Here is a 25,122-nt window from a genome sequence, read left to right on the forward strand (position 1 = left end):
TGGATCTCAGCTCACTGCAAGCTCCGCCGCCTGGGTTTACGCCATTCTCCTGCCTCAGCCTCCCGAGTAGCTGGGACTACAGGCGCCCGCCACCTCGCCCGGCTAGTTTTTTGTATTTTTTTAGTAGAGACGGAGTTTCACCGGGTTAGCCAGGATGGTCTCGATCTCCTGACCTCGTGATCCGCCTGCCTCGGCCTCCCAAAGTGCTGGGATTACAGGCTTGAGCCACCGCGCCCGGCCTCTACAAAAAATTTTAAAAATTAGTGGGGCATGGTGGTGTGTGCCTGTAGTCCCAGCTACTTGGGAGGGTGAGGGGGGGGATCCTCTGAGCCTGGGAAGTCAAAGCTGCAGTGAGCTGGGATCACACCACTGCACTCTATCCTGGGCAGCAGTGAAACCCTGTCTGGGAAAAAAAAAAAAAAAATCGCACTGGCATCAGCTGTGGTGAACAGCCGGCCAAAGGCAGCTGGCAGCCAGCCGTTCGTGCCACTTCCTTGGGGCTTTCATTTCAGGGTTAACGGCACTTGTTCCCATGAAGCTGATGTTCTCTCGGCATCTCTGTGCTCACCTTTTTTTTTTCTCCTTCCTAATCACACTTTCCGTTCCTCGATCCCTTAATGGTCTTTGAAGGGTCTGTTTTCACTTCCTGTGGAATTGTTTTCACTCTCTGTCTTTGCTTCTTCATGGTGCTTTTCCTCCTCCTCCACTGTAATCCATGTCTGCTTCTGGTAGCCGCATCTGTCATTTTGAGGGTGCACGTTCCCTCTTCACTGCTTGCTGGCGGTTGGTAGCTTCCCTTTCAGTTTCCTCTCAGCCAAGGATTGCCTAGGACTGTTGGTTATTTTCAAGCAGGTTGGGTGCATGGTTGGTTCTTGTTGTTTGGCAGGGGCCAGGATGGGGAATCATTTTATTATTTTTTATTTCTCTTTGGCTTAACCAGCCTGTGAAACTGCTGACAGATCAGTTGCCACCTTCTCTTCTTCTTTTTTTTTTTTGAGATGGAGTGTCACTCTTGTCACCCAGGCTGGAGTGCAATGGTGGGATCTCGGCTCGCTGCAACCTCTGCCTCCTGGTTCAAGCAGTTCTCCTGGGATGACAGACGCCCACCACAATGCCCAGCTAATTTTTTGTATTTTTAGTAGAGACAGGGTTTCACCATGTTGGCCAGGCTGGTCTCCAACTCCTGACCTCAGGTGATCCACCCGTCTCAGCCTCCCAAAGTGCTGAGATTACAGGCATGAGCCACCATGCTCAGCCTTCTCTTATTTCTTTTTTTTTTTTTTGAGATGGAGTCTCTCTGGTCCCTCAGGCTGGAGTGCAATGGCACGATCTTGGCTCACCGCAACCTCCGCCTCCTGGGTTCAAGCGATTCTCCTGCCTCAGCCTCCTGAGTAGCTAGGATTACAGGTGCCTGCCACCACGCCCGGCTAATTTTTGTATTTTTAGTAGAGATGGGGTTTCACCATGTTGGCCAGGCTGGTCTCGAACTCCTGACCTCAGGTGATCCTCCTGCCTCAGCCTCCCAAAGTGCTGGGATTACAGGCTTGAGCCACCGCACCCGGCCTCTTCTTATTTCTAGTAGTATTTTGTGCTTTCTTGGACAACTGCTGCCAAAGGTTTGCCTATTTTACTGTATTCAAAGATAATTAGACTTTAATTAGTTACAGCTTTGTTTTTCCTTTCATGATTCTTGTAATTAAAGATTTTCCAGGAGGAGGCTGGGCGCGGTGGCTCGCACCTGTAATCCCAGCACTTTTGGAGGCTGAGGCAGTCGGATCACGAGGTCAGGAGATCAAGGCCATCCTGGCTAACATGGTGAAACCCCGTCTCTACTAAAAATGCAAAAAATTAGCTGGGCGTGGTGGCGAGCACCTGTAGTCCCAGCTACTTGGGAGGCTGAGGCAGGAGAATGGTGTAAACCCGGGAGGCAGAGCTTGCAGTGAGCCGAGATTGCGCCACTGCACTCCAGCCCAGGCGACAGAGCGAGACTCCATCTCAGAAAAAGAAAAAAAACTGTCAGGATCAATCCCAGCACGTTGGGAGGCCAAGGCGGGTGGTGGATCACCTGAGGCCAGGAGTTTAAGAACAGCCTGGCCAACATGGTGAAACCATGTCTCTACTAAAAATAATAAAAATTAGCCAGGCATGGTGGTGGGCACCTGTAATTCCAGCTACTTGGGAGGCTGAGGCAGGAGAATCGCTTGAACCCCGGAGGCAGACGTTGCAGTGAGCCAAGATTGCGCCACTGCACTGCAACCTGGGTGACAGCAAGACTCCGTCTCGAAGGGAAAAAAAAAAAAGACTTTCAGGATGAATGAGAACGCGACAGACCCCAGCCGTGAGCGTTCAAAAAGCCCTCAGAGGGCAGAGCCAGAGAGGCTGAAAGGAAAACAGTGGAAGATACTGGGTGGGTCCCAGCACTGGTGGCATGGAGCACCCCAGGGTGGTGCAGGCAGGCACAGCCCACACACCCTGCTGGTGAGACACACAGGACTTAACCCCTGCCGCATTGAACATGCGCTCCCCCAGCCATGCAGGGACGTGCTCCGGAGCCCACCGAGTCTGACCACCGCCAAGACCACCAGGCAGGTGTCCGCAGATGTCACGTCTACAGTGGGGCAGACCTCAGCTCTGACCTGCAAGCGGTTCTCTCTGGCTGATTTCTAACACAGTGAAGGAAACTAGAAGCAGAATTAAACTCAGATACGAGGAAAGTAAAAGAACCATCCCGAGGCAAGCTCCTCCTGGAAATTTTTTTTTTTTAAGACGGAGACTCGCTTTGTCACCCAGGCTGGAGTGCAGTGGTGCGATCTCAGCTCACTGCAGGCTCCACCTCCCAGGTTCACGCCATTGCCCCAGCTGTTCTTCAACTCCTGGAGTCAAGCGGTCTTCCTGCCTCGGCCTGCCAAAGTGCTGGGATTACAGGCGTGAGCCACTGTGCCTGGACGACCTGAGCATTTTCTTTGTCCATGTTTATGTTACCCACATTTCTTAATCCCTTGATTCCTATTCTGGCTTTGTTGCCTCCTTTCTCCTCAGTCCTTTGACAGGTCCCTTGATGGCACGGGGCTGGCTCTGGTTTTCCAGGTGTCACCTTGTCCCAGCCACCTCCCACAGAGCTGCATGGCCAGGCTGGCTCTGGGCACAGGGACTCCCTGACAGGCATTGGGCAGCAGCCGGGGCAGCAGGAGGACCTGGGGACAGATGGAGGTCCGGGGTTCCCTGGGCAGCCTTGGGGGCTGATGACCTGCCCTGGTGGGCGGCAGCAGGGAGCCACATGCACACATGTGTCCGCGGAAGCCGCAGGTTCCCAGAGCTGACTGTAGAGGGTGGGCAGCTCCTGGTGTGCTCTCAGGCAGGCCAGATGCAGAAGGTGCCATGCTCTCCCTAACCGTCCAATCCTCCTCCCCAGCTTCATCACATTTCGCTCCTGTGCCTACCTGGACAAGAAGCACACCATCTTTGGACGGTAAGGGAAGCGGCTGTGTGGAGCCTGGGGGTCAGTGGGCTAGGTGGGTTCCTTCCCCACCTGAGGCCTCCTCGCTGGCCTCTCTGTGGACCTGAGCCATGTCTGTGCTGGCCGTCACTGCTGGGAGTTGAGGCTATGCAGAGCTGGGACGGAGGGTGCTCCCTGTGCCAGGGAAGTCTGGCTCTCCAGACCCACCAGGCTCAGGAGAGGAGGAAACTCACTCCTGCGTGGCCTGGCCACTGCCCTGTCTCAGACCTGATGGCGCGACACTCACAAGCCTGGCCACGCCCAGCTCCCTTCACCCTCTAGTCCAGGGGTCTTTCCAGAATTGTGGGCCACGTGGTCTCTTGACGCCCACCCAACTGTGTGGAAGCAGCACGAAACAAGGTGGATGCAGGTGATGCGGTTCTGGCCAAGTGGAACTCTATTACCAAACCAGTGGGGACAGCACAAGCCACATTTGTGACTCCTGTTTTTCCTGTGGGTGGGGGAACCAAAAGAAAACCAGAAAAAAAACCCAGCTGGATATGCCCAGGGCCGTGGTCTGCTGACCCCGCCCTTGCCACTCCCTCTCATCGCCTTCCTGGCTGCTGCCCGAGGACCACCAGGCCAGCCTCGGGGCTCTCAGCCCCTCTTCCCACATGCCTTGGGGCTCGGCTGTGAGGGTGCCCTCCTTGAGCGCATGCAGACCCGCCTCTGTCTCCCTGCTGCAGGGTTGTTGGGGGCTTTGACGTACTGACAGCCATGGAGAATGTGGAGAGTGACCCCAAAACTGACCGCCCTAAGGTCTGTGCCCAGGGAGGTGGGGTGTGGCGGCTGGGGGCCAGGCAGGCAAGGGGAGGACCTGCCGTGCACTGAGCCTCCTCTTCTGCTAGGAGGAGATCCGCATCGATGCCACTACAGTGTTCGTGGACCCCTATGAGGAAGCTGATGCCCAGGTGAGGGGGCACGATGCCACCACCTAGGAGGGTCTGGGCCAGCGCACCTTCCCACCCCAAGCCTAGCATCTGTCCTGCCCAAGGTGCTGCTAGTCAGCCTCCACCCTCTCGTGCCACAGATCGCCCAGGAGCGGAAGACACAGCTTGAGGCAGCCCCGGAGACCAAAGTGAAGAGCAGCCAGCCCGAGGCAGGGAGCCAGGGCCCCCAGACCTTCCGCCAGGGCGTGGGCAAGTACATCAACCCAGCAGCCACGTGAGTGCCGCGCGGCTGGCCTCCCTGTTTCCCATGGTGTTTCCTGGGGCTGACTGAGGTCTGAGGGTCAGATCCAGAGTCTGCAAGAAAGCCACGGGCACTGGTCCTGGGCGTGGGCTTGTGCTATGTGGCCTCTGCAGCTGAGGGACTGCCTCTGAAGGCCTGGCCGGGGTCTCTGTGGGCGGAAGCCATCGAATTCAGGGGGACGTGGGAGCAGCAGGTGGGAGGGGTTGGGCGTATACAGGGAGGGCCGTATAGAGATACAGACAAGTCAGGAGGGGCTGAGGGAGGGCGTGGACTCCCAGCGGCTTCTTCTCTTCCCAGGAAGCGAGTGGCAGAGGAAGAGCCCTCAACCAGTGCCACTGTCCCCATGTCCAAGAAGAAGCCCAGTCGGGGTTTTGGGGACTTCAGCTCCTGGTAGCAGCAGGTTGGCCACTGTGGACCTTGGTGGGGTTGCAGGGCTGGGGGCCTGTGTCCACATCTTCATTTCCAGTCTTCCTAGCCTGCCCTCTGCTGCCATCCAATAAATGGCTTACCTGCTGCTTGCATCCCCTTTCCTGGCCCCTGGGAGCCCACAGCCTCCCCACCCCTTAACCTGTTGCCAGGGGCCTTGGCCCTGTTTCCAGGACCTGGCCCAGCCAGAGCCCACTGCTGGGACCTCAGAGCATAAGGTCTGCCCTACCCAGGCTGGCGCCCCAGGCCTCCAGTAGGCCAGGTTGGTGAGGAAGGACTGTGTCTCCACATTCTGGTTTCCTTTTTTTTTTTTTTTTTTTTTTTTTTTTGAGATGGAGTCTAGCGTCTAGCTCTGTCGCCCAGGCTGGAGTGCAGTGGCGCGATCTCGGCTCACTGCAAACTCCGCCTCCCAGGTTCACGCCATTCTCCTGCCTCAGCCTCCCGAGTAGCTGGGACTACAGGCGCCTGCCATCTCGCCCGGCTAGTTTTTTGTATTTTTTACTAGAGACGGGGTTTCACCATGTTAGCCAGGATGGTCTCGATCTCCTGACCTCGTGATCCACCCGTCTCGGCCTCCCAAAGTGCTGGGATTACAGGCTTGAGCCACCGCGCCCGGCCTGGTTTCCTTTTTAAGACAGGGTCTTGCTCTGTTGCCCAGGCTCCAGTGCAGTGGTGTGATCATGGCTCACTGCAGCCTCAGCCTCCTGGGTTCAAGCAATCCTCCTGCCTCAGCCTCCCAAGTAGCTGGGACTACAGGCGTGCACCACCACGCCCAGCTGTATAAGTCTGGTTTTCTTACCCCTTCTTCTGTCATCTTCTCAGGGACAGCCTATTTATACAACCAGTGTGGTCCCCTGACCAACGCCATCACCTGGGACAAGTTTTCAGACCCCCAGACCTGCCGAGTCTGAGCCTCTGCGGGTGGGCTTCAGGGGCTTCTGATGGCCGGTGCCGGACTGCAGCATTGACTTTCCTGCCGTACCCTGCCTGGGCTCTCGGGGCCCCACTTGCCTGCTCTGGCCATGTACTACCCGGGCTTCATCTCAAGCCTGCGTGGCTTCTCTCTGCCCCTATCAGAATCTTGAGGGGACCCACACCTGGTTGAGGCCAGTGTCTCTGGCTGTGAGGAGAACAAGCAGTCCGTCTCCCCACCCTCCTGCTGAGAAGGTGGCCTTGCTGCTTTCAGGCCCGGCCACTGGGCTCCAAGACTCTGCTCCTCCTGTCACTGACTCTGATGGCCTTGGGCCGGTTGCATCAGCATCTCCTAACTTAAAGACCCCCCCCCCCCCCTTGACCCCATTTTTCTATTAAGTGTGCCCTGGCTCGCTTTTTCTTCTGTTTTCAGCCCGGGCCAGTGGTCAGTGTTCTCGTGTCATGGACCCGCCTTCCCTCCTTCGCCTCTCGGGCTCCCTGTTGCCCTCAGGCCCCCCACTTCTAGTTCTTCACACTAAGCCCTAACTTAGGTCTTGTTCTTGGTTGTCTCATTTTTGTTGCCCCAAATCTTGAACCTGTTAGTTCCAGGCTGTACCTCTGCCCTTCCTTTTCTCCTCACTGATGTTGAAGCTGCAGGCCCGAGCCTTTTGTCTCCCTGGATGCCGGGTGGTGCCTCATCTGCATCCCTGCCTCACCCCGTCCACTGCCACAGGCTGCCTGATGACCGCTAGAGGCATGTCTGCCTCTTGTCACCCTGCTGCACACCAGCCTCTGGCCCTTCATCATGCTAAGAACAAGAACTGCACCACGGCTGACTCCGCCTCTTCTCCAGCCCATCCCTCTGCAGCCTGTCACCCCATCTGTGACTGTTGATCAGGCCCCTGGAGTGACTTTTGATGCCTTCAATGCCTCGCGCCAGGCACTGTCTTCAGCGAGGTCTGGTCTAGCCCTGGCAGGGGCTCACTTGTAAGAGGCTCAGACACCAAGCTGGGCCTGCACAGGAGCAGCGCAGTAGGACACAGTGACTGCCCAGGTGTCTACCCACCCGTAGGCCTCTGAGCCAGCGTCCAGGGTACAGGTGTGGGTGGTGGGTGGCGGGGGGGGGCCGGCGGGTGTGAAAGCCTGACCAGGGAGGGAGAAGCAGGTTTGGAGAGGACCCTGTGGCCACCCTGGCTGGCCCTGACTGTATTCTCTGGCCACATTCAAATCCCCCCAATGGTGGGGGCAGAGAAGTAGGACCAGACCGCCCTTGGCTCCAGAGCTTGAAGAACCTAAGACAGCCCTCTGCTCTCAGGGGTGCCAGAGCGAGCCTGGGCTCAGCCCTCCGCATCAGGACATGGCCTCGTCCACTGAGAGCACAATGTAAACATTTGACATCAGAAGCTTTATTTGTAAACCTCACACAGATAAGGACCAAGGGCTGGCAGCGTGGCCAGAGGACAGGGGAAGTTGAAGGCCCCGTGCTTGAGCTTGGCAGTCCTGCTCCTTGCAGTGAAGCCGCCGTGGGTGACCATCCAGCCTCACCCAGTGGCCTGCACAGTGAGGGAAGGGCTTCAGGGCCATCTGCCCCTGGGGCAGGGGACAGGCCACCAAGGACCTTTGGCAAGTGAAGGTTTACATTTCTGTAGTTTGTTTTAGAGCTTAATTTGCAGGTTTTTAGCTATTAAAACCACTTGAATTTTTAACAACCTGATGAGGGCATCAGGTAAATTAAAGGATTTTGGGAAGATTCTTATTTCTGATTCTCATATCTGACAGATGCCATCAAGAATAAGCATTAAGGTATAAAAATACTGTGTGTGTATAAAACAGTGCCAAACCACATTCCTACAGCAAATGCACTGTGCCATTTATAACCCTGACATCACCTCCCAAGGCTCTCAAGGAAGATTTGTTTTAAATAAATAGAAGTCCCAGATGATATTGTTCAGGAATTTTAGAGGGTGGTAGACATGGTCTTGTGAATAGCACTTCCCCTGTCGCCAGCTCATGGTCTAGTCATTTGGTTTAAAAATGAGCTTGCATTTTGCAGAAGCCCAACAACAACAACAAAAAGTGATAAAAGTTTTGTTGGTATAAGTTACAAAAAAAAAATACAAAATAAGTCATAAGAAAATTCATAAGACTAGTAAAAAATGTCCAATCGATGCCGTCAGGAAAGACAAAAACCAAAGTGCCCAAATCGAGGGAGCAGCGAACTCGCCCAACACACAGAACAGCTCTTAAATAGAACTTGAGTGTGTAAAACCACTCGGAAGAGTTTTAGAAGATTCTTCAATGTAAGTGAAACATGAGTCACTCAGGACCTGGCTGTCCTCACACCCATAGCAGGCTGGGGACGGCACAAACCCCCAACTGTTTCCCCTAGTCCCCAGGGCATCCAAGGCTGGGTTCCCACATGGGAGAGGAATGAAGACTCGAAGGGAAGGGTCAGTTTAAAATAAGTTTTCAGTGAACAACTTCTTCCAGTCGGGAAGGTGTCTCGGCCTCTTCAGAGTCTCAGACAATTGACTGAAGCCACAGGCGTTGCTAACTTCATGTGCCAGCTCGTGGGCAGAGCCTCTCCAGGCTTGAGACAAGGCAGCAAGAGCCCTGCAGCGTGCGGTGACCCCTGTGCTCTGGATGGCGGCACGCGAGCTCAGGAGGTCGGGATGTGCTGGGCCAGCCTGAACCCGTGAGGGAGACTAGCGCAGGGATAAGGCAGCTTGCAGGGCCATAGCTGGATGTGGAGGCTTACGAGACAGTACAAAAACTTCCTTCCTTTCCTAAGTGGAAGATGTGCTTTAAAGGAACTTCTGCCTTTGTCACTCCTGCTGAATTGATGCATCTCAGTGCCATGCCCACCAGGGCAGCGGCATGTCCCACATACCAAGGCTTGGGCCAAGAGATGGCACCCAAAGGCATGCTCTACGTGGGCAGTGAGCTCGAGTGGGCACAGCCCAGTGCCTGCATGGACCGTAGCTCTGGGTTTAGGAAGGGCTTACGTCAGGGGAGGTGTGAAGCTGGACAGGTGGCCACGTTCTTCCTGTGTGCCAGCTCGCACTCTTGCCCCAGAGGAGCCTTGTCTGAAGGCAGCTTCAGAGCCACTCGCCAGGCTGAGAACTGTCCAGGCTCAGTGCTCTCCTATCTGCTGCCCCTTGGCCTCCCCCAGTCTCCTGCCTGCCCTCTGTGCCCTGAGACAAGTTACTAAATGTTGAAAACCAAACTTATCCGGGAATGGTTTTTGACCTCCATCCTCTGCAAAGTGGCCTAAACCCTTATGGGGTGCCCACTCCTGGTGGAGGGCAGGTGGATGGGTGGATTGTAATTCATAATAAAATATGTGGCAGAAACACAGGCCTTAGGAGATTGCACAGGCCCTTCTATCAGTTCAAGTGACATGGGACAGCACCACGCAGGGACGGGCGATGCATCTAGCAGGCTTATGCACAAAGGCTAAACCTGTCTTGTTGCTTTAACCTTTTCTGAACAAATTTTCTACATTCTGGCAAAAGTCAAGTTTTGAAGTTTTTCCTGTGGGTTCTGGCCTCTTTCATATGCAAAAATAATTCTTTTCAAGTACATCCAGGGTAGAAAATGAAATCCGACTTTTACTCGGTCCAGTGTGTTACTCTATAATGACATGGACCGGCCCCTCAGCAACTGCCTGACACCTAAGTTGCTGTCACCGCCGAGGGCACAACCCCTGGTACCAGACCTGTGAGGCTGTCGCCTCAGTAACGGCACCTCTGCAGGCCCCTGGGACGGCCTTCTCTAAGGGCCAGCTCACCTGCTTTCTAGATAAGGAATCTACTGGCTTAAATAAACAACATGTTCCACTAGACACATTTCTCAATTTAGAGTGTATCTAAAATGTCATCAGTGCTGGCCCCTGTTTCTGAACAGGCTAAAAACCAAAAATACCCTTAGTGTATAAGTCTGTTGACTGCCTCTGTAAGATTCTTAAATGAACACTGTACTTCAGTGGTTCATTTGAAAGAGGAATAGCCAATTTGAAGTTTTGCGAATTTTAAGAAAAAGAGTAGGGTGGAGGATGGGCTACAATACCTTTTCTCTAAAAAGGGGAATAGTGAGACTTACTATCTAAAGAGACCCTGTCCCTATGGTCTTCAGAGACTTAGTTTGGTTCTCTTTTTTTTCAGACGGAGTCCTGCTCTGTCGCCAGGCTGAAGTGCAGTGGCACGATCTCGGCTCACTGCAACCTCCGCCTGCTGGGTTCAAGTGATTCCCCTGCATCAGCCTCCTGAGTAGGTGGGACTACAGGCATACGCCACCATACCCAGCTAATTTTTTTTTTTTTTGAGACGAAGTCTCGCTCTTGTGCCCCAGGCTGGAGTGCGATGGCGCGATCCTAGCTCACTGAAACCTCCGCCTCCCAGGTTCAAGTGATTCTCCTGCCTCAGCCTCCTGAGTAGCTAAGATTACAGGCAGCCACCACCATGCCCAGCTAATTTTTGTATTTTTAGTAGAGACGGGGTTTCCCCATGTTGGCCAGGCTGGTCTAGAACCCCTGACCTCAGGTGATCCACCCGCCTCGGCCTCCCAAAGTGCTGGGATTACAGGCGTGAGCCACTGCGCCCGGCCTCAGTTTGGTTTTCAACTGAACCTTAAAAAAGCAGAGCCCAACTATATTGAAGACAGGTGAAAGGAAGGTATTAACTAGGCGGGTAAGTCATCAGTTGGTTAATTCTTTCTCTAGAACTTGAGAAGTTAGAAGCGCATTGAAGATTTTCAGAAACAACCGTGTACGTGAACAGGACAGATCCGAGGGGACACCTTACCCACAGAGATGGCCGAGTGTGTCAAGAGCTATGCGCAGCTAGCCTTTGAGGTCAGAGGGCAGGAAAGGCTCCCACCGGCTGCTCCTACGTTTCCATTACATTCAGTTTCTTTCACAAAACAGCATTCGAAGGAGAAGGGAAAGTTCGCACTTTACTCCCAGCCATTGTCTTTGATCATGTGAGCAAGCTCAATGATGAATTTTCCTTCCTTATATTTCTGACTGCTCTCAAATGCATGCTCCTTGAAAAAGAAAAGGGAGATGAAGGTTTCGGGACATAAGGTTTCACTTTTCAATTTCATCACTCTTTTGGCAAAAAACCCCCCCCAAGTCTATACTATTAACTATACCCAGGTGTTCCCTGAGCTGTGCACTCACCCAGCGCTGAAGGGTCTGTTCCAGGTGAGTCCACTGAGGCAGTGCAGGTTTACTTTACATTTGTTGTTGAAAGTTTTTCATGTGCTCACTTCGGCAGCACATACACTAAAAGGTTTTTCATTTGCTTGTTTTGAGATAGGGTCTCACTCTGTCGCCCAGGCTGGAATGCAGTGGTGTGGTCATAGCTCCCTGCAGCCTTGACCTCCGGGGCTCAAGTGATCCTTCCACCTCAGGCTCCCAAAGTGCTGGGATTACTTGTGGGACAGTGTGAATGCAGATCTGTTTATTGAAAATTTACTACGTGTGGGGTGATATAAGAGGCTTGAAGAGATGCAAAAGGCTACACTCCAGGAATTCTGTGCATAACTAGAGTGAAGGCAAATACAGGGAGAGTGACGAAGGCTGGCACAGTGGTGCACATCTGTAATCCCAGCACTTTGGGAGGCCAAGGCAGGAGGATGACTTGAGTCCAGGAGTTCGAGACAAGCCTACGCAACAAAAACTTAGCTGGGTGTGGTGTGCCTGTAATCCCAGCTACTTGGGAGGTTGAGGTGGGAGGACCGCTTCAACCCAGAAGGTCGAAGCTGCAATGAGCTGAGATCGACCAAGACCCTGTCTAAAAACAAAACAACAACAAAAAAACAGGATATCTGGAGAAGGCCCTGCATGGGGAGGAGTTAACATCTCTCCCACAGACACATCCTCATCATTTTGTTTTGCTGAGTGTATGGCCTGGTGCTAGGGACACAGAAGACCAAGATGGGATCCTGCCTACCCAAGCGGCAGCCCCAGGTCTGGCAGACACAGGAAGGACTGTGCCGGCAGGAAGCAGCGAGTGCAGCCATAGAGGGGAATGCAGTGTGGTGGCCATGCAGGGAAGGCAGGGGTTTCTGGAAGTGGGGCCCACAGATGGGTAAGGGGCTGACTGACCAGGGGGAAGGGCTGGGGATGCGTGCCCGTCTTGTGGAGCCCTTTTCCACCGTGTGAACTGTGGCCTTCCAAAGCTCACGAGGAATCTGGGAGACCAGAGATGATCAGGAATTCAGGAAAGAGGGAGAGCAGGTGGCCTGGACCCGGCGAACACCAGAGCCTGAATGGGAAAGCCTTCTTCAAAAAAGGCAGGCAGGCCGGGTGCAGTGGCTCAGGCCTGTAATCCCAGCACTTTGGGAGGCTGAGATGGGTGGATCACTTGAGGTCAGGAGTTTGAGACCATCTCAAAAACAAAAACAAGCCAGGGAAGGCATGGGAGCACCCACCAGATGGCAGATGGCCAGGGAGTCAAAACCATGGAATCTGAGGTGGCCTGGGGGAGGGGAGGACTCGGCCACAAAGGTCGGCCAGAGAGAGTGGAGCCTGGAAGAGAGACCTCAGGGCAATGTGGAGGAGGGAAGCGGGGCAAGAGGGTGCAGGGCCTGAGGGCCCCAGGTTTGTTGGCTTTGGAGGCCAGATCAGCCACGTGGTAGAGAGAGAAGGGAACTAGAGGTGAAGGCTGGAGAGGAGGTGGGGACTGTGACCTTCAAATCAAGGTCTCCGGGGAAGAGGGATCTGGGCGGCTGCTCATGGGCAGCTCTCTGACTCTCACTCCAGCAGGTCTGGCGCTGAGGGGTCTTCCAGGCTTGTCCCTGACGGTGGGCACAGCCTCCCGCAGTCCCCCGCAGCCCTCTCAGCCACCTCCCACACCCAGGCTCTGCTCAGGGGCGGAGGGCAGGCTGGGTGCAGACAGCCTGGCTTAGGAAGAAATGGGCCTGAACATGAGTTTTTGTTTTTTGTTTTGGGTGGGGGCCTGTCACCCAGGCTGGAGGGCAGTGGTGAGGTCATGCCTCACTGGAGCCTGGACTGCCTGCCTCGGCTGAGGAGCTGGGGTTTCTGAAAGCGCTGTGACCGGTACCAGGGGCCACACTGCAGGGGGAGGTGTGGGTCAGTGGCAACTTAGTGGCACATCCCCTTGCGGCACGAGCATCCCTTAGAAACCGGCGGCACTCACGTATTTCCACCCGAGTGTGGTCTTGCAGTTCTCGCAGTAGATGTCGGCGACCGCATGCAGCCCGGTGAGAAGGACCCTCTCCTCTGCGGGGCCGCAGCCCACGTTCACCCTGAGGGGAAAGAGGGGCCACCGTGCTGCAGGCCCGGCCCACCCCTGACCAGGTCCTGCCCCTCAGCGGGCCCCGCCCCATTCCCCTAAGAGTTCCCCCAAAACAGGGAACCTCCCAGGAGCAGCATCCTGCCTCTCCCCACTCCCTGCCTGCCCCCACCATCAATGGGGAAGATCAGTGATGGGACAGGCTAGGGGCAAGATCCTTAGTGCGTTTCAGAAACTCCCAGGCGGGGGATGGTGGGTTCTTTCAGGACCCCTAAGCAGGTGATTCTACACAGAGCGCTGTGTAGGTACCATCCAGGCCATCCCGGGGCCCACGCCGCCCCCGAGGCTGAACCAGGGTACTCACACAGAATTGAAGAGGTAGGCGCGTCCCTGGCTCCCCTGAAAGGACTGAAAGAAGAAGGTCCCGTGAGATTGGCTGCGAGTACTTTCTGGAACAAAGCGGTGCTGCCCAGAGCCAGGGGAGCCCAGCCCCGCGGCCAAAGTTCTGTTAGCTGCACCCGGACGGGTCACCGGGAGCAGACACTGGCGTCCCCCCTCCAGAACTCCACTTCTACTAACAACAGCCACTTAACGGAGCTGCAAGCTGTTTTTCAGTGCAGACGGTCAGGAAGTGGCTGATTCTGCTGCATCAACATTCTGCAAGTGACTATTATTGGAAATCATGGCAAAATCAGTTTTTAAATGGTGAGCTTCGTATGTCTGGACAACTCTACCTGATTAGAAGAGTTCTGAGAGGGGATCACGAATGATTTTCTCTACCTGAAAACCCACAGATCCTCAAAATGCTCTCCTCGCCGCCTCTTCTGCAGCAGTTCAGATGCGCTGTCAGATATTAGGCGCACGGGGAAGTGTCCATACTTTCCCACTGAAATGTTTTAAAAGTCACAGCATGACTGAGTACGGTGGCTCACGCCTGTAACGCCAGCACTTTGGAAGGCTGAGGCGGGCGGATCACCTGAGGTCAGGAGTTTGAGACCAGCCTGGCCAACATGGTGAAATCCCACCTCTACTAAAAATACAAAAGTTAGCTGAGCGTGGTGGCGGGCGACAGTAACCCCAGCTACTTGGGTGGCTAAGACAGGAGAATCACTTGGACCTGGGAGGTGTAGGCTGCAGTGAGCCAAGATTGCGCCACTGCACTCCAGGCTGGGCAACAAGAGTGAAACTCTGTCTCAAAAAAAAAAAAAAAAAGTCACAGCACAAGATGGCCTCTCGCTTGGAGAAAGGCTCTTCCAGTGACATCTATCCCACCAGGAAACAGCACGTGCTGAGAAACCGCTCACGGTACATTCACGTATTCTAAGGTGGCCAAGTGTGAAAGAGTCAGAATAGGGCATCTGCACCCCGATGCGCTCGGTCACTCTCCACGACCTTTGACCTCACGGGACAGGTGGGAACGCCTGCTCCAGTGCCAGCCTCAAGTCTCAATCGACCTCAAACACAATCAAAGAAATGCAAACCAAATCAAACATTTTGTGGGGAGTTGGGGTTTTCGGAGATGGAGTCTCACTTTGCCACTCAGGCTGGAGTGCAGCGACACCACCTGGACCCACTGTAGCCTCTGGTCCAGGGTTCCAGCGATTCTCCTGCCTGAGCCTCTCCAGCAGCTGGGACTGCAGGCACACGCCACTAGGCCCAGCTAATTTTTGTATCTTTAGAGAGAGGATATTTTAGAGATAGGGTTTCGCCATGTTGGCCAGGCTGGTCTTGAACTCCTGGCCTGAAGTGATCCACCCACTTCGGCCTCCCAAAGTGTTGAGATTGCAGGTGTGAGCCAACGTGCCTGGCTTATATTACAGTTTATAATGGAGGCTGTCATTTAAACATGTCTTAGGTCAGTTGGTAAGAGATGCTCACTCAATACCACTCCCACAAAGGAAACTGCATATATCATACATGATGTACACTGTCAGATTTTCATATCTAAATTTCACTGGAAAGAAAAAAAGCAAGCAACATTTCTGTATAAAACAAAGATGGTTTTGTATTGGCAGGCGTGAACCACCGTGCCCAGCCCTTTTTGGGGGTTTTTGGTCTAACAAAGGCAAAAGGCTATGAAGAATGTGACTGAAACACGATTTGACAATATTGAACTGGAAAAGGCACATGGTATAGGAGCCAGCAGTCCCACTTCTAAGAATTTACTGTAAACAACAAACCAGCTTGAGTATATAAGGAAATGCAACAATAATGGTCACAGGTTATAGTGTTCATAATTAGAAAAACAAATAACAACAACAAAAACGGGCTGAGGCAGGAGGACTGCTTGAGCTCAGGAGTTCAGAGAGCCATGGTTACACCACTGCACTCCAGCCTGGGGGACAGAGCAAGAAACTGCCTCTAAAAATATAAATGGGCCGGGCATGGTGGTGCATGCCTGTAATTCCAGCACTTTGGGAGGCCAAGGTGGTGGATCACCTGAGGTCAGGATTTCAAGACCAGCCTGGCCAACATGGAGAAACCCTGTCTCTAATAAAAATACAGAAATTAGCTGGGCATGGTGGAGGATGCCTGTATTCTCAGCCACTCAGGAGGCTGAGGCAGGAGAATCACTTGAACCTGAGAGGTAGAGGCTGCAGTGAGCTGAGATCATGCCATTGCGCTCCAGCCCGGGCGACAAGAGTGAAACTCTGCCTCAAAAAATTTTTTTAAAAAGGCTGGGCATGGTGGTTCATGCCTATGTAATCCCACCACTTTGCAAGGCTGAGGCAGGCGAATCACAAGTTCAGGAGTTCAAGACCAGCGTGGCCAACATGGCGAAACCCCGTCTCTACTAAAAATACAAAAATTAGCTGGGGCCGGGCGCGGTGGCTCAAGCCTGTAATCCCAGCACTTTGGGAGGCCGAGATGGGCGGATCACAAGGTCAGGAGATCGAGACCATCCTGGCTAACACGGTGAAACCCCGTCTCTACTAAAAAATACAAAAAACTAGCCGGGCGTGGTGGCGAGCGCCTGTAGTTCCAGCTACTCGGGAGGCTGAGGCAGGAGAATGGCGTAAACCTGGGAGGCGGAGCTTGCAGTGAGCTGAGATCCAGCCACTGCACTCCAGCCTGGGCGATAGAGCAAGACTCCGCCTCAAAAAAAAAAAAAAAAAATTAGCTGGGCATGGTGGTGCATGCCTGTAATCCCAGCTACTTGGGAGGCTGAGGCAGGAGAACTGCTTGAACCAGGACCCGGGAGGTGGATGTTGCAGTGAGCTGAGATCGCACCACTATACTCCAGACTGGGCTACAGAGCGAGGCTCCGTCTCACAAAAACAAAACAAAACAAAAAAAGCCTTAACCAGGAAGTCAGGTACTCATCCATAAGTGAGTAAGCAACTGCATCCACATATGGGCCTCATGCAGGGGATGGGAAGGTAGGAGCAGATATGGAAAAACAGTCATAGGCTAGGCACTATGGCTGTAATTCCAGCACTTTGAGAGGCCAGGGCAGGTAGATCACCTGAGGTCAGGAGTTCAAGACCAGCCCAGGCAACATGGCAAAACCCTGTCCCTACAAAAAGTACAAAAATTAGCACGGCATGCTGTCTGTGAGCCTGAAGTCCCAGCTACTTGGGAGGCTGAGGCAGGAAAATCACTTGAGCATGGGACGTGGAGGTTGCAGTGAGCTGAGATTTTGCCACTGCACTCCAGCTTGGGTGACAGGAGAAGCCCTGTCTAAAAAAAAAAAAAGAAAGAAAGAAAGAAAAATATTAAGTGAGGAAAAGTTTAGCTGTGAGTGTCACTTGAGCCCTTTATTTAAAGTGAAATTGGATCACGAGGTCAGGAGATCGAGACCATCTTGGCTAACACGGTGAAACCCCATCTCTACTAAAAATACAAAAAATTAGCCAGGCATGGTGGCAGGCGCCTGTAGTCCCAGCTACTCGGGAGGCTGAGGCAGGAGAATGGCCTGAACCCGGGAGGCAGAGCTTGCAGTGATCCAAGATTGTGTCACCATTCCAGCCTGGGTGCCAGAGCAAGACTCTATCTCAAAAAAAAAAAAAAAAATTAATAATAATAATAAAGTGAAAAATATGTTTCCATTAAAACAAAATAAAGACAACAGATGCCAAACTACTAACAGTGACATCTCCAAGGAATGGAGCAGGACAAGGCAGGAGGACGAAGCAAGTCTCCTTGTTTACACATATACATTTTAATGTGATTATGAGCAATATTATATAATTTTAAAAAAATAAAAAGGGTCTGGCACGATGCCTCATGCCTGTAATCCCAGCACTTTGGGAGGCCGAGGCGGGAGGATCACTTGAGGCCAGGAGTTCGAGACCAGCCTGGACAACACGGTGAAACCCCATCTCTACAAAAATACAAAAAATTAGCTGGGTGTGGTGGCAGACACCTGTAATCTGAGCTACTTGGGAGGCTGAGGCAGGAGACTCGCTTGAACCTGGGAGACAGAGGTTGCAGTGAGTGGAGATGGCGCCACTGCACTCCAGCCTGGGCGACAAAGCAAGGCTCCGTCTCAAACAACAACAACAACGACATAGCAGAGCCCCCAGCTGTCCCTGGTAGACATCCTACCTGAGCATGAAATAAACCTGTGTTTTAAGCTGCTGAGATCTGGGGAGGCTCTTTTTCCTCAGCATTCAGGCTTAAAAATGAGTATTCCCTTAAGTGGCGTTCTAGGATTAGGAACATTGTTCTATGTTCAGTTTGTTTTTCGTTTTTTTTTTTTTGTTTTTTTTTTGTTTTTTTTTTTTTTGAGACGGAGTCTCGCTCTGTCGCCCAGGCTGGAGTGCAATGGTGCAATCTCAGCTCACTGCAAGCTCCGCCTCCCTGGTTCACGCCATTCTCCTGCCTCAGCCTCCTGAGTAGCTGGGACTACAGGCACCCGACACCACGCCCGGCTAATTTTTTGTATTTTTAGTAGAGACGGGGTTTCACTGTGTTAGCCAGGATGGTCTCGATCTCCTGACCTCGCGATCCGTGCACCTCGGCCTCCCAAAGTGCTGGGATTACAGGCATGAGCCACCGCGCCCGGCCTATGTTCAGTTTAATAATCATATAGACTCTTCCCACATCCTCATCAGTCTTCAATTTTCTGGACTGAATTTCCTAATTCTCACTTACTCTGAAAGTCCTTACTTTTAAATAGGGTTTGGCTCAGAGACAAGAGCAGCTCTGTGATTCAGACTCAGAGCTGTCTTATCAGAGTTGGGGCCAGCAAACTCCTTCTGTAAATTAGAGCCAGGAGAGAAGTAGTTTAGGCTTTGGGGGACATATGGTCCTTGTTCTAATTACTCTGTAAACAGATGAGCACAGCTGTGATCCATGAAAACCTTGCATAAGCAGGTGGTATGGCAGATTTGGACCACAGATCAGAGTTTGCTAACTAGATGGAGCTTTCTAGTAACTAGAGCTGCCTACAGCAGCAACAGGCTCCCTGGAGCCAGGGGATCCCTTGTTAGTGACAAACACAAACTTAGAGGCTGTGGAGACAGTGCCTCTCACCTCGCAGGTGCTGGAGCCTGTTCTGTGGGGCAGGTGTTCTCTGTGGTCTCTGTAAATCCTCATCAGAATCACCACGGAAGGGAGAAGAGCTCACTCTTGTCGTCATCTCGCCACCTCGCCTGGCCCATCTGCCACCTCACCCTGCCCATCACCCACGGAGGCACGAGGTCCGATCCTTTCTGGCGGTCTGTGTGCTCAGGGAGCTTAGTTCTTGGCACTTTTTTCATCCTGAAACGCTCATTTGGCACCGAATGACTTCTGAGCAGGCTTCTGCTTTTTTTTTTTTTTTTTTTTTTTGAGACATAGTCTCACTCTCAGTCACCCAGGCTAGAGTGTACTGGTGTGATCTCAGCTCACTGCAACCTCTGCCTCCTGCGTTCAAGCAATTCTCATGTCTCAGTCTCCTGAATAGCTGGGATTACAGGTGTGTGCCACCATGCCCGGCTAATTTTTTTGTATTTTTAATAGAGACGGTGTTTCACCATCTTAGCCATGCTGGTCTTAAACTCCTGACCTCAAGTGATCCACCCACCTTGGCCTTCCAAAGTGCTGGGATTACAGGTGTAAGCCACCGTGCCCAGCCAGCCTTCTGCTCTTGATACAATTTTTTTTTTTCTTTTTTAGACAAGAGTTTCACTCTTGTTGCCCAGGCTGGAGTGCATTGGTGCAATCTCAGCTCACCGCAAAGTCCGCCTCCCGGGTTCAAATGATTCTCCTGCCTCAGCCTCCCAAGTAGCTGGGATTACAGGCATGTGCCACTACACCCAGCTAATTTTGTATTTTTTTTTATTTTTGAGATGGAGTCTCACTCTGTCGCTCAGACTGGAGTGCAGTGGCACTAATCTCGGCTCACTGCAACCTCTGCCTCCCGGGTTCACGCCATTCTCTTGCCTCAGCCTCCCAAGTAGCTGAGACTACAGGCACCCGCCACCACGCCCGGCTAATTTTTTGTATTTTTAGTGGAGATGGGGTTTCACTGTGTTAGCCAGGATGGTATCGATCTCCTGACCTCGTGATCTGCCTGCCTCAGCCTCCCAAAGTGCTGGGATTACAGGCATGAGCCACTGTGCCTGATCATATATATATATATATATTTTTTTTTTTCCCAGTAGAGACGGGGTTTCTCCATGTTGGTCAGGCTGGTCTGGTCTCCAACTCCTGACCTCAGGTGATCCGCCCACCTAGGTCTCCCAAAGTGCTGGGATTACAGGCGTGAGCCACTGTACCCAGCTGATACAATTTTTAAAACAGCTCAGTGATGACCTCCAGGCTCTTCAACAGAAGTATCTCAAATTCCTTTTGACCATGTAGCAATGAACACACCTGGCATGCTTCCAAAACAAAACCATGACCATCTGCTCAGTGCTCAGGTAACCTGCTTAGGTCATGGCCAACACACAGGCGTCACGGGGCTCCACAAGGCCACAAGCTTCACTGCCCCTACCTGGGGACCCAGAGCAGCTCCGCCTCTTGTTACCTCATGTCATTTTATACACTGAGCCTACCTCGGAAAACACTGAGGAAATGGGGTGCCTGGCTCCTTCCACTTCTCACCTCACACTTCCCAGTGCACACAGGAGCCCCAGAGGCAATGAGAGAGCAGAAACTCTGCCTCGTTCAATAGTTTCTATCTCAGATGATGAAATGAGGAGCCTCTCACTATTACTTAGTGAAAATACAAGCAGGTAAATGTTCTTCTCATTGAGTTAAACAGGAAACCTAAGAGATTCCTGGCTGGGCGTGGTGGCTCACACCGATGATCCCAGCACTTTGGGAGGCCAAGGCAGGAAGATCACTTGGGGCCAGGAGTACAAGACCAGCCTGGGCAACATGGTAAAACCCTGTCTCTACAAAATAAATAAATAAATAAATAAAATACCTATTAAAGAAGAAAAGATTCCTGAAAGGCACAACTTCCTGACAAACTTTGTTTCCAAAGTGGTCATGACCTGTGAAGATGGGGAGATGTCATGACCTGAGGATGGGGGGAGGTCAAGACCTGTGAGGCTGGGGGGAGGTCATGACCTGAGGATGTGGGGAGAACACTGTCATTCCCTGAGTGAGCATCAGCTCTTCCGTGATGTGTGGCCTGTTTAAACGTTCACAACTGGTTGATGATAAATGCCACACACTGCTAATAAGGAGCTCAGCACAGTAAGGAGGGGCCGGGGGATCTTATTTACATCTTCAAGGCTGCTCATGGGTCCTGTGCACAGAGACCAGCCAGAGCTTCACCCAGGGCTCCTACAGACCCTGCAAATGCAGCCACATCCTCTGGGGCATTTTCCTGAGCAACCCCTTTCCTTCTTAACCATACTGAGTTTTTTAAAATTTCTTAATACCCTTATTATTAAACTATTACCACAGATTTTTCTAGACTTCTTTTGCTCATTCAGTCCTCCCTGGTTTTCTGCTCTGAGAAACAAGTGATTCACCTTGCCGCTCGTGATTCTGGCAGTCCCAGCTGCCTGGCCCTGGAAACCCACCCACCGTGCCAGGATCACATCTGAGATCGTGGCATAGCCACAGTTAAGCATGCACAAAATGCTCACCAACACTGCCTAGAAGGCTCTAGACGTTCAGGACACAGCACACTCAGGAAGTCATGTGATGCTTAAATATTCTTCCACTAAGTAGGTACCACAACGCCAAATAATCATTATGCTATCGATTTTTTGGCATAACCCACTTGCCTTGGAGATGAGCTCATCATGATTGGCCAGGTGTGCTCTGCAGTGGATGCAGCTGTACGTTCGGTGACAATTCGGCAGATACGCTTGGAAAGTTTTGGACTTTGTCATTTTCACCATCTCTCCTGGGCACTCCTCACTCAGCTCAGGGCTGGTTCTGGAAGAACCCTGGCTCTGCTGGCCTCTCTGACAAAAGAAACACTGGAAAATGCACGCAAGAGCCGTCGTTGTCCAGGAGGGCGTGTGGCACTGTCCACACAGCTGGGACGAGAGAAAAACGTAACCTGTCAACCAATCAGACAAAGTGGTGGGTTACAGAGAGAACACGCGTGTGAAGGAGGCACGTATGGGATTCATATACTGTGAAGCAAACATGCAGGGGGCGGGGGCGGCAGGACTGGAAGTTAAAGATCTTTTTTTTTTTTTTTGAGACGGAGTCTTGCTATCACCCAGGCTGGAGTGCAGTGGCCGGACCTCAGCTCACCGCAAGCTCCGCCTCCCAGGTTCATGCCATTCTCCTGCCTCAGCCTCCCGAGTAGCTGGGACTACAGGCGCCCGCCACGTCGCCCGGCTAGTTTTTTTGTATTTTTTAGTAGAGACGGGGTTTCACCGTGTTAGCCAGGATGGTCTCGATCTCCTGACCTCGTGATCCACCCGTCTCGGCCTCCCAAACTGCTGGGATTACAGGCTTGAGCCACTGTGCCCGGCCAAGATCTTTTTTTTTTTTTTTTGAGATGGAGGCTCGCTCTACTGTGCAGGCTGGAGTGCAGTGGCGCAATCTCAGGTCACTGCAACCTCCTCCTCCTCCTGGGTTCAAGCGATCCTCCTGCCTCAGCCTCTGAGTAGCTGGGATTACAGGAATACGCCACCACGCCCGGCCTCCCAAAGTGCTGGGATTACAAGCGCCACTGCGTCTACCAAGATCCAACTCTTTAGTATCAATTGTAGACAAAATGAACACTGAGCCCATGCCACTGCTTAACCACTTTACATTTAGTTGGAAGTGAAAAAGTGAATTCCTTTTACATGCAAATAATTTGAGAAAAACATTGATTCAAATTCTTCTTATACCAGGTTTGGCTTTGGGAAACATGAGAGAAGAGGCAGAACCAAGACTTCTAGTGAGCGGGCCCAGTGGCAGGGCTGGATGCACCCCACCCCGAACCCGGGAACTCACCATGCAGGGCACTAGGACACTGAGGAATGTGAGGGATGGGTCCAGTATTATTTAATCTTTAAGAAATTCCAGTCCTGAAATAAACCCTCATGTATGGTCAAATGATCTTCAACAAGGGTGTCAAGACCATTCAATGGGGAAAGGACAGTCTTTCAACAAATGGTGTCACAACAACTGGATGTCCGCCTGCAAAAATATAAAGCTGGACTCCTACCTAACACCGTATACAAATTAACTCAAAATAAAACACCTAAATGTGAGAGCTAAGACTATAAAACTCTTAGAAGGAAACACAGGGGAAAAGTTTCATGACACTGGATTTGGCAATGATCTCTTGGATGCGATACCAAAAGCAGGGGCAGCAAAAGAAAAATAGACACATTAGACTTCGTGAAAATGTACAACTTTTGACTCGATGCAGTGCTCACACCTGTGGTCCCAGCACTTTGGGAGGCTGAGGTGGGTGGACCACTTGAGCCCAGGAGCTCAAAACCAGCCTGGGTAACAAAGAAATACCTCATTTCAACTAAAAATACACAAAATTAGCTGGGTGTGGTCCCTGTGCCTGTGGTCCCAGCTACTTGGGACAGCTGAGGTGGGAGGATGCTTGAGCCTGGGAAGTTGAGGCTGAAGTGAGTTGAGATCGTCCAACTGCACTCCAGCCTGAGCGACAGAGCGAAACCCTGTCTCTAAACAAATAAATAAAAACTTTTGTGAAAACAAAAAACAAAAAAACTCCTACAACTCAGCAAAACAAACAAACTGGTTAAAAAAATGGATAAAGGGCCAGGCGTGGGCCGGGCACGGTGGCTCACGCCTGTAATCCCAGCACTTTGGGAGGCCAAGGCGGGTGGATCACAAGGTCAGGAGATCGAGACCATCCTGGCTAACACGGTGAAACCCTGTCTCTACTAAGAATACAAAAAATTAGCCAGGCATGGTGGCAGATGCCTGTAATCCCAGCTACTCAGGAGGCTGAGGCAGGAGAATGGCGTGAACCTGAGGGAGGTGGAGCTTGCAGTGAGCCGAGATCGCACTATTGCACTCCAGCCCGGGTGACAGAGCGAGACTCTGTCTCAAAAAAAAAAAAAAAGAAAAAAAAAGAAACAGGGTCGGGCATGGTGGCTCATACCTGTAATCCCAGCACTTTGGGAGGCTGAGGCAGGTGGATCACCTGAAGTCAGGAGTTGGAGATCACCCTGGTCAACATGGCAAAACCCCATCTCTGCTAAAAATACAAAAATTAACTGGGAGTGGTGGCAGGAGCCTGTAATCCCAGCTACTCGGGAGGCTGAGGCAGGAGAATCGCTTGAACCCAGGAGGCCGAGGTTGCAGTGAGCTGAGATCACATCACTGCACTCCACCCTGGGCAACAGAGTGAGACTCCATCTCAAAAAAAAAAAGGAAATGGATAAAGGATGTATATATCTATATTCTCTATATATTCTAGTTATTAGAATATGTTAAAAAACAACTCAGCAAAAAGAAACATAATCTGATTAAAAAATGGACAAAGGACCTATTATCTATATTCTACATAGTTATTAGAATGTATTTAAGAAACTCCTACAATTCAACAAAACAACCCCAATCTGATTAAAAACGGACAAAGGACTTATGTAAACATTTCTCCGAAGAAGATATACAAATGGCCTACAAGCACGTGAAAAGATGCTCCATGTCACTGATCCTGAGGGAGGCAGATGAGGACACGCTGAGACACCACCGCACACCCTCTAGGGCAGCTACCATCAACACACACGGAAGATAAGCGTTGATGAGGATGTGGAGGAATCGGAACCTCCTGCATTGTGGGTAAAAATGTAAAATGCTGGAGGCACTATGGGAAACAGTATGATAATTCCTCAAAAAATGAAACACAGAATTACCATGGGCTCCAGCAATTCCACTGCTGGGTATAAATCCACAACTGAAAACAGGGTCTCAAAGCGACATCTGCACACCCACGCTCACAGCAGCATTATCCACAACAGCCACAGGGGGGAGCAGCAGTGTCCCTCCACAAACGGGAATCCTCAAAATCAAAATGCGGCGTCTGCATACAATGGAATTGTTATCCAGCCTTTAAAAAGAAGGGACTCCTGGCCAGGTGCGGTGGCTCAAGCCTGTAATCCCAGCACTTTGGGAGGCCGAGATGGGCGGATCACGAGGTCGGAAGATCAAGACCATCCCGGCTAACACGGTGAAACCCCGTCTCTACTAAAAATACAACAATCTAGCCGGGCGTGGTGGCGGGCGCCTGTAGTCCCAGCTACTCGGGAGGCTGAGGCAGGAGAATGGCGTGAACCTGGGAGGCGGAGCTTGCAGTGAGCTGAGATCCGGCCACCGCACACTCCAGCCGGGGCAACAGAGCAAGACTCCGTCTCAAAAAAAAAAAAAAAAAGGGACTCCTGTCACAGCTACAACATGGAGGAACCCTGAGGACACCATGCTCAGTGAAGTAAGCCAGTCACAAAGGACAAATATTTGTAT

General features: G+C 52.0%; 2 protein-coding genes across 12 annotated transcripts in view; one reads left to right on the plus strand and one right to left on the minus strand.

The window, feature by feature from the left end:
* PPIL2 (peptidylprolyl isomerase like 2) overlaps nucleotides 1-7,781 on the plus strand; it is a 31,963-nt gene extending 24,182 nt beyond the window's left edge. The window contains exons 16-21 of one of the 8 annotated variants that reach the window (XM_023197977.2): nucleotides 3,413-3,469; nucleotides 4,183-4,255; nucleotides 4,345-4,407; nucleotides 4,527-4,660; nucleotides 4,985-5,087; nucleotides 5,936-7,781. In XM_023197977.2, the coding sequence (XP_023053745.1) occupies nucleotides 3,413-3,469; nucleotides 4,183-4,255; nucleotides 4,345-4,407; nucleotides 4,527-4,660; nucleotides 4,985-5,081 (424 nt within the window). In that variant the 3' untranslated portion in view covers nucleotides 5,082-5,087; nucleotides 5,936-7,781. The remainder of the gene's footprint in view (nucleotides 1-3,412; nucleotides 3,470-4,182; nucleotides 4,256-4,344; nucleotides 4,408-4,526; nucleotides 4,661-4,984; nucleotides 5,088-5,935) is intronic. The other 7 variants (XM_023197978.3, XM_023197973.3, XM_023197974.3 and 4 more) reach the window with 7 other exon arrangements.
* The window catches only part of YPEL1 (yippee like 1), a 35,670-nt gene continuing 17,957 nt past the window's right edge, over nucleotides 7,410-25,122 (minus strand). For 2 of the 4 annotated variants that reach the window (XM_023197983.2, XM_023197981.3), the window contains 4 exons: nucleotides 21,456-21,736; nucleotides 13,649-13,692; nucleotides 13,189-13,297; nucleotides 7,410-11,068 (listed from right to left, as the gene is read on the minus strand). In XM_023197983.2, coding sequence (XP_023053751.1) covers nucleotides 10,979-11,068; nucleotides 13,189-13,297; nucleotides 13,649-13,692; nucleotides 21,456-21,572 — 360 coding nt within the window. In that variant the 5' untranslated portion in view covers nucleotides 21,573-21,736 and the 3' untranslated portion in view covers nucleotides 7,410-10,978. Of the gene's footprint in view, nucleotides 11,069-11,204; nucleotides 11,365-11,763; nucleotides 11,821-13,188; nucleotides 13,298-13,648; nucleotides 13,693-21,455; nucleotides 21,737-25,122 lie in introns of those variants that run through there. The other 2 variants (XR_002727875.3, XM_023197982.2) reach the window with 2 other exon arrangements.

This window comes from Piliocolobus tephrosceles, chromosome 19 (genome assembly GCF_002776525.5).
Source record: "Piliocolobus tephrosceles isolate RC106 chromosome 19, ASM277652v3, whole genome shotgun sequence".
Lineage (NCBI taxonomy): Eukaryota > Metazoa > Chordata > Mammalia > Primates > Cercopithecidae > Piliocolobus > Piliocolobus tephrosceles.